Raw genomic sequence first — 8,706 nt, 5'->3', positions numbered from 1 at the left:
TATGACCTGTGAACTTTAATTAGGAAGATACTACCCAAGTGGTTGATTGTACCATCATGAGTCCCAACGCCACATCTGCGGAAGTCCATGGCCTGGCTGTTAGTGCTAATGGAGATTCTCTTAGAAACCCAATGAGAACACATTGGTTTTGACTGGGTGCTTCTCTCCAAAACTTTGCATATTTTTCAACCTTTCCCAAAGTTGACTTTCCCTAATGCCTTTAATAATGGAAGATACAAGGCCCATTCCATTACTCATTTTTTTTTTGCTGAAATAGGGTTCACCCTTATCTGCATATGAGTTTCTTAGGCCCAGCCAAAAAACAGGATAAAGCTGAAAAAACACACTAACAAATATCTATTAGATTTCTATCTACTAATGCCAGCGTTTAAAACATTAAAGCACTTAGAATATCACTGTCTTTTGATCATCTAGTATATGTTTCATAGTCCTGCTAGGACACCATAATAAATGAGCTTACCAATTCCTACAAGGAAGCAAAGTCTATTTTCAGTCTTTTTAGTTCTAGCAAGTGCCTTTCCCACCTCATATGCTGGGACTCAGAAGTCTTCTAAGAATCTAATGAAAATGTAATCTAAACATTTTCAAAGCATCCCTTCTAGCATGGGAAAGGAATCTGTATCTCAGCCTGATTCCAGTTTTTTGTTCCTTTATTTTAAGGTCCTGAACAGATCTGCCAACCATGCTAAACCTAGCCTTTACCCTGTGACTGAGGACTCTAGCTAGAGCCTGACATAATGCTCCCTTGGGCTGGCAAAGCCCAACTGTGTTAAATTCTGTCTGCACAGCCTATGTCTGTAAAAACCCACTCCATGTCTGTCGGTACAATCAAGAGCTATTGTAGACAACAGAAATCCTAATGCCATTAATCCTAATGCCATGATTTCTTCAGTTGCATTTGGTTCCTAAATGCTTACCCCTTAACAATCTTGTAAGATTTCTCAGCCTATGCACTAAAATACAAAATAACTGCCCTCTTGATTTTGAACCAAGTTGAACAATAAGTACAAGAATAAGACTTTCAGTACAGTTGGAATTTAAAATGCAACTTGGAAGGAAGACCAACATGAGCCTCTCATTCCTTTCCCAAATTAGACATTTGAAGTCACCTAAGGGGTGGGTTGAAGTTGCCAAGATACTTAGCCAGCCATATTGAATATCTCAGGAAGCTTCACACTTCAGTGAAGATTGTCTAAATACCCAAACGAATGAGGCAAGAAGTCTTCAGTTACCTTTAGTCTATTAACATCACCCAAGGTAAAAATATGGGTCAATGAATGTCAGACTTTACCCTTCTAATTAGATAAGTCAATCATTCTAATGTGGGGAGGAACACATAAAAAGCTTAGAGGTAAGGGCAGAAGGATTCTTCAAAACATGTCTGGGAGGGTGGAAGTTTTAATTTTTTGCCAGGAAAACGTGTGAAAAAGAGGAGAAGATGGTTCTTACAAATTGTAAGGCAATCAAGACTTTTTGTGTGTTCAGATTCTACAATCTGTCTCACATATTTGGCAAATTTCAAATGACCTCTAAGATGTTTTTACCAAATCATAGACATAGATATGGAAATCATCATCAAATTTGATGAAGTACAAGAGGGTTTTGCTTCCACCTGATGAATGACCATGCCAATTCTCTTGGAGCCATCCTCCTTGGCATATTCCACTTGTTTGCCTACTAGGCTGTCTATGACTTCTCCTGGCTCCCTCTCTGTGAGAGGAGAATCATTGGAATCTGGAAGGATGTGTAGGTCACCGTCTTTATAATCATCTAAGAGCTGGTACATATAAAATACAGGATCCTTCTCATAGGTAATGTAAAACCACGTATTCATTACAGGTGCCTGAGCTAAGACCATCCCCCTCCATTCATTTTTGGAACCTTCCTCTGTCTCAAAAATATGTTCCACTGCTTTGCCAATCATAATTTCCGTTAAGTGTGTATCTCTGATTCTAGATGATGCAACTCTATTAGGAAGGACTTCAAGTGATGACAATCTTTCATCTCTGTGAAGTTCCAATCTATAAACACAGTCAAATCCATCATATTTTATGATACAGAGAGGGATTTACAGGTACCTGATCCAAAATGGTTCGCTTCCACTCTCTTTGAGGTTCATCTCCGTCTTTCCATCCATGCCGAATTCTGCAGCCCACGATATTCCTTGGAGGCTGGGAGATGGGTCTGCTCCTATGCTTCTTGTGTGCAGCTTTTCTCTTCATCATGATAACAGACACACTGGCATGCCCTGCGCCTGTCCTGGACCGCTGCCCAGAAGCCGTTTTTGCGAGCGGGGTCTTCATGCCTGCGCGGAGCAGAGTAACAAAGCAGCCCAATAAAGGAAATCAAGAAAAAATAAATTCAATGCATGACACGGTGAACTTTATCTCCTAAAGAGTGCATTCCATGCACACACGCCAAGACGCCCGTTTTCCTCTAAAGCTAGGCAGAAAAGCTGGAAATACCCTGCACCGTGCGTGCAAGCGGTAACCTTCCTCCCTAGCTAGTTCCGGCTATGCTAGCGCTATGGAGTTCTGGTTGTAGTCAGAGAAATACAGGGCACCCCTTTATTCCTCCCGCCCTGCGTCCAACACTGTCCAGGCCAGAGGGCAGAGACTACCCCAAGCTGGGGATAGCGGGCCTCGAGTTCCCAAATCGGACACCTCGCTGCTGCCTCCGCCGGGAGGCTGTGTCGAAGGAGGACCAGCAGACGGCGAGTTAGGTGCTTGCAAGAGCTGGGAGGGAGGATCTTTAGGCGAGGAACGTATCAAGTGGGCTGTTGGATAGGCGGACAGGACGGCGGCGATGTCTCCGTAACTCTACTTGGCGGGGGAGGGGGGGGAGGGGCTTCCGCTCCCTCTCGTTGGCAGCGGCGGCCCCTCTGCCACATCGGACTCCCACCAGTCACTGCAGCCGCCAGTCTCCTCCCTCTTTTCCGTAGAGCTCAGCTTCCTGCCAGGAGAGAGGCCTCTCCTTCTCGTCCAGCACCGCGCCCTCCCCTACCCGCAACTCTCCATCCACCACTGCCTTGGGCGTGGGAGTAGTTCTTTGGTTCCTTGCCCCGCCCCTTTCCAAAATCTGGACCGGCCTGCCCAACAAATCCCCTCTCCAACCGCCTAGCGCCGCTTCTTCAGTTCTGGGCTCCCAGATTCCCAAACCCCATCCGTAACTCCATCTCTGTACTCCTGCTGCATCTGCTTTCCATCCTCCAGGAATTTGCCCTTTCCTTTCCCCCTGCCATTCCGGAGTTACTCTTTATTAAGGAAACCTGCCTTTTCCTGTCACTTAAGGGAGTTTGAGGTTGGAGGAGAGAAATGCACAAGTGCTCAGTCTGCCATCTTGATTCAGTATCTCGGTAATTTTTACTGACTGGTAGTCAATGAAGCAGATATATTTTCTGGATATATTTTCTGGAAATATATCTGGATATATTTTATGGATATATCCAGATATATTACTGGATTTATTGAGGATAATATTTTTTTCTTTTTCACTGATTACAGAGAAATTGTATGGAAAACGTGGGCACAGTATACAACCTAGCAAATCGACAGGAAGAAAGTAATCAACTATAAATCCATCTCGTATGCACCAAGGCTTATAGCAAAATATTAACACTTTCCATTGTCTTTATAAAATAAACTCTTAGAAAGCTGGGATACTTTTGCATATGCTTTTTCATGGGGTGTCCTTTTCCATATAAAATGAGTATTTAATGAGTTTACTAGATATTGTCTGAAATGTTTTGTAGTGGCTTCACTAAAATTAGCATAAGGACATTTTCACAGTTTAACCATTCTCTCCTACCTTCAGATGTTTAGTTTTAAAAAGTACTTATAAAATTATACTTGCATGCTTATAAAATTATAAAATTTATACTTATAAAATTATACTTGATTATTCTCTTTAACATGATAATAAAGGCACAAACTTACAATCAAAACAATTATTACAATTATAGCAAGTAGTATTTCAACACTGTTACATCTTAAGCCTATGGAGAAAGACTTATTTAAGCAATATTCAACCATTTTTGTTTTCATTACTGCAGTGGTAGTGGGTGTGAAGTAGTATTTCACTGTTGTTTAATTTGCATTTCGCTAAGGACTAATGTTCAAATGACCGCACAATTGCACTCATTTCACATACTAGCAAGGTAATACTCAAAATCCTCCAAGCTAGGCTTCAACAGTACATGAACCAAGAACTTACAGATGTACAAGCTGGATTTAGAAAATGTAGAGAAACCAGAGATCAAATTGCCAACATTCATTGGATCATAGAAGAAGCAAAAGAATTCCAGAAAATATATCTGCTTCACTGACTATGCTAAAGCCTTTGACTGTGTGGATCACAACAAACTGTGGAAAATTCTTCAAGAGATGAGAATACCAGACCATCTTACCTGCCTCCTGAGAAACCTGTATACAGGTCAAGAAGCAACAGTTAGAACCAGACATGGAACAACAGACTGTTTCCAAGTCAGAAAAGGAGTACATCAAGGCTATATATTGTCACCCTGCTTATTTAACTTATATGCAGAGTACATCATGAGAAATGCCAAGCTGGATGAAGCATAAACTGGAATCAAGATTGCTAGGAGAATTATCCTTCAATTAAAAACTTAAGAAATATTTAGAAAAGCATAATATTCTCTAGGTGCATCCTAGTGGCTGCAAATGGCAGAATTTCATTCTTTTTTCATGGTTGAGTAATATTCCATTGCACAAATTACAGAAGACCTAAACGGACATTTCTCTAAAGAAGATATACAGATAAAAAAGAGGCACATGAAAAGATGCTCAAAATCACTAATTATCCAACAAATGGAAATCAAACTGAAATAATATATTACCTCATGTCAATCAGAAGGGCCATTATGAAAAAGTTTACAAACAATAAATGCTGGAGAGGGTGTGGAGAAAATGGAACCCTCCTGCACTATTGGTGGATTGTAAATTGGCACAGCCATTATGGAGAACAGTATGGAGGTTTCTTAAAAGCTAAAAATGGAGCTACTATTCTTTCACAAAACATATTTTCTTGAGTATAATTACATCTATTTTCATCAGAGATATTGCCATGTAATTTTTTTGGTGGTGTCTTTTCCTGGTTATATTATCAAGGGAACACTGGCCCATAGAATGAGTTTGGAAGCACTCCTTTCTCTTCAATTTTTAAAAACATATTAAGAAGGATAAGTGTCATTAACAAACTGAAAGATAAAGACCATATGATCATCTCAATAGAAACAGAGCAATTCAACACCCATTTATGATAAAAAAAGTCTCCAGAAAATTGGCATAGAAGGAACCTACCTCAACATAATAAAAGCCAAATACAACAAACCCACAGAAAACATTCTTAACAGTGAAAAACTGAAAGCATTCCCTCTAAGATCAGGAACAAGACAAGTGTGCCACTCTTGCCACTATTATTCAGCATAGTTATGGAAGTCTTAGCTAGGGTAATCAGAGGAGAAAAAGTAATAAAAGGAATCCATACTGGAAAAGAAGAAGTAAATATCTCACTCTTTGCAAATTACATGATACTATACATTGTGTTGACTATACATTGCTGTTGTTCAGTTGCTCAGTCATGTCCAACTCTTTGTGACCCCCATGGACTGCAGCATGACAGGTTTCCCTGTCCTTCCCTATCCCCCGGAGATTGCCCAAACTCATGTCCATTGAGTCAATGAAGCCATCCAACCATCTCACCCTCTGTCACTCCCATCTCCTCCTGCCCTCAATCTTTCCCAGCATCAGGGTCTTTTCCAGTGAGTTGGCTCTTCGCATCAGGTGGCCAAATTATTGGAGCTTCAGCATCAGTCCTTCCAATGAATATTCAGGGTTGATTTCCTTTAGGATTGGCTGGCTTGATCTCCTTGCAGTCAAAGGAACTCTTGAGTCTTCTCCAACATCACAGTTCAAAAGCATCAATTCTTTGGTGCTCAGTGATGTCTCTACTTTTTATTATTTTGTCTAGGTTTGTCATAGCTTTTCTTCCTAGGAGCTAGCATTCTTTAATTTCATGGCTGTAGTCACCATCCACAGTGATTATGAAGCCCAAGAAAATAAAGTCTATCACCGTTTCCATTTTTTCCACATCTATTTGCCATGAAGTTATTGGTACTAGGTGCCATGATCTTAGTAATTTGAACGTTGAGTTTTAAGCCAGTTTTTTCTCTCTTCTCTTTCAGCTTCCTCAAGAGGCTCTTTAGTTCCTCTTCACTTTCTGCCATTAGGGTGTTGTCATCTGCATATCTGAGGTTATCTCCCAGTAATGTTGATTCATGCTTTTGAGTCATCCAGCCCAACATTTCACATTATATACTCTGCATATCAGCTAAATAAGCAGGGTGACAATATACAGCCTTGATATACTCCTTTCCTAATTTTGAACCAGTTCTATGTCCAGTTCTATTGTTGCTTCTTGACCTGCATACAGGATTCTCAGCAGGCAGGAAAGGTGGTCTGGTATTCCCATCCCTTTAAGAACTTTCCATAGTTTGTTGTGATCCACACAGTCAAAGGCTTTAGTGTAGGTTTTAGTGTAGTCAATGAAGCAGATGTAGATGTTTTAGATGCCACCAGAAAATTACTAGGATTAATCAATGAATACAATAATGTTTTAGGATACATAATTAATACATAAGAATCTCTTATTTCTCTATACACTAACAATGAAAAATCAGAAAGAGAAATTAAAGAAACAATCCCCTTCAACATTAGAGTGAAAAGAAAAACATACAAAGGAATAAAGCTACCTAAAGAGACAGAACACATGTATGCAGAAACTATAAGACACTGATGAAAGAAATCAAAGATGACAAAGACAGACAGAGAGATATATGTTGTTCTTGGATTGGAAAAATCAATATTGTAAAATGACTATATTGCGAAAAGGAATCTACAAATTCAATGCAATCTCTAGCAAACTATCAATGGTATTTTTTACACAACTGGAACAAAACATTTTAAAATTTGTATGGAAACACAAAAGACACTGAAGAGTCAAAGCAATCTTGAGATAGAAGAATTGAGCTGGAGGAATCAACTTTTCTGACTTTAGATTATACTACAAAGCTACAGTCATCAAGAGAGTATAGCACTGGCAAAAAAAATAGAAATGCAGATCAGTGAAATATGATAGAAAGCCCAGAGATAAGCCCACACACCTATGGGTACCTTTGACAAAGAAGGCAAGAATATACAATGGAGAAAAAGCAACCTCTTCAATAAGTGATGCTGGAAAAATGGGGCGCCTACATGTGGAAGAATGAGAGTAGAATGCTTTTTAACATCACATACAAGAATAAACTCAAAATGTGATTAAAAAAACTTAAATGTTAAGGCCATGAACTATAAAATTCTTAGAGGATAAAATAGAGAGTACATTCTTTGACATAAATCACAGTGAGATCCTCATTGACCTGCCTCCTAGAGGAAGGGAAATAAAAACAAAAGAAATAGGACCTAATTAACCTTAAAATATTTGCACAGCCAAACAATAAACAAGATTAAAAGACAACTCTTGGAATGGGAGAAAATAATTGCAAAGGAAATGACTGACAAAGGATTAATCTCTAAAATATATAAACAACTCATAGAATGTAATAGTAGATAACAAGCAACCCAATCAAAAATTGGGCAGTGAAAATTTGTTCAAGATGGCAGAGTAGAAGTCTTCATCTCCTGTGAGAGTACAGAAATCACAACAAGCTGTCAAACAACCATGGAAAAAGGACACTGGAAGCTACCAGAAAAAGATACCCCATATCCAAAGACAAAGAAGAAGCCTCAATGAGATGATAGGAGGGGTGCAATCACAATAAAAACAAATCCTGTATTTGCCAGGTGGGCAAACCACAAACTGGAGTAAAATAATATCAAATAAGTTCTCCCATTGTTATGAACATTCTGAGCCCCATGTCATGCTTACTAGCCTGGGAGCTGGCAAGGGGGCTGGGAATCCAAAGGGAATCTGACTTTGAAGGCCAATGGGATTTGCTTACCAGACTTCCATAGGACTGGGGAAAACAGACTGTACTCTTGGAGGTCACAAACAAAATCTTGCACCCATCAAGACCCAGAGAAAAGGAACAATGACCCCACAGGAGACTGAACCAGATCTGTTAATGTTGGAGGGTCTCCTGTGGAGACATGGTTTGGCAGTGGCTCAAGGCAGGGACAGGGACAATGGTAGCAACAGTCTTGGGAGGTGTCCATTGGTGTAAGCTCTCTTGGAATTCACCATTAACTCTACTGTAGACCTCGTAGACCTCAGAGTTGGGTTGCCTCAGGCCAATCAACTAACACAACCCCACTCACCAGCAGATAATTTAATTACAATTTTAGTGAGCATGGCCCTGCCCACCAGAGCAAGGCCCAGTTTTTCCCACCACCAATCCCTCCCATCAGGAAGCTTATACAAGCCTCTTAGCCTCATCTACAAGAGGCCACATGGAAGAAAAAGAACCACAATCCCACAGTGGCTAGAATAAAAATCACATGAAAGAAATTTAATCAGAATGAAAATGCAGAGGGTTATCTCCCAGATAAAGGGACAAAATAAAACCCCAGAAAAGCAACTAAATGAAGCAGAGATAGGCAAACTTCCAGAAAAAGAATTCAGAATAATGACTGTGAAGATGATCCAGGACCTCAGAAAAAGAATGGATGG

The 8,706-nt window shown here is 39.9% G+C and overlaps 1 protein-coding gene across 1 annotated transcript; it reads right to left on the bottom strand.

Moving 5' to 3' along the window:
* Positions 1–1,431: 1,431 nt before the first annotated feature.
* On the bottom strand, positions 1,432–3,173 carry SPIN3 (spindlin family member 3). The gene is given in 3 exon segments (XM_044936979.1): positions 1,432–1,615; positions 1,618–2,075; positions 2,077–3,173. Coding segments are annotated over 3 exon segments (771 nt in total). The 5' UTR covers positions 2,325–3,173; the 3' UTR covers positions 1,432–1,550.
* Positions 3,174–8,706: the final 5,533 nt, after the last annotated feature.

This window comes from Bubalus bubalis, chromosome X (genome assembly GCF_019923935.1).
Source record: "Bubalus bubalis isolate 160015118507 breed Murrah chromosome X, NDDB_SH_1, whole genome shotgun sequence".
Classification (NCBI taxonomy): domain Eukaryota; kingdom Metazoa; phylum Chordata; class Mammalia; order Artiodactyla; family Bovidae; genus Bubalus; species Bubalus bubalis.
This window is presented reverse-complemented; position numbering and strand designations above follow the sequence as displayed.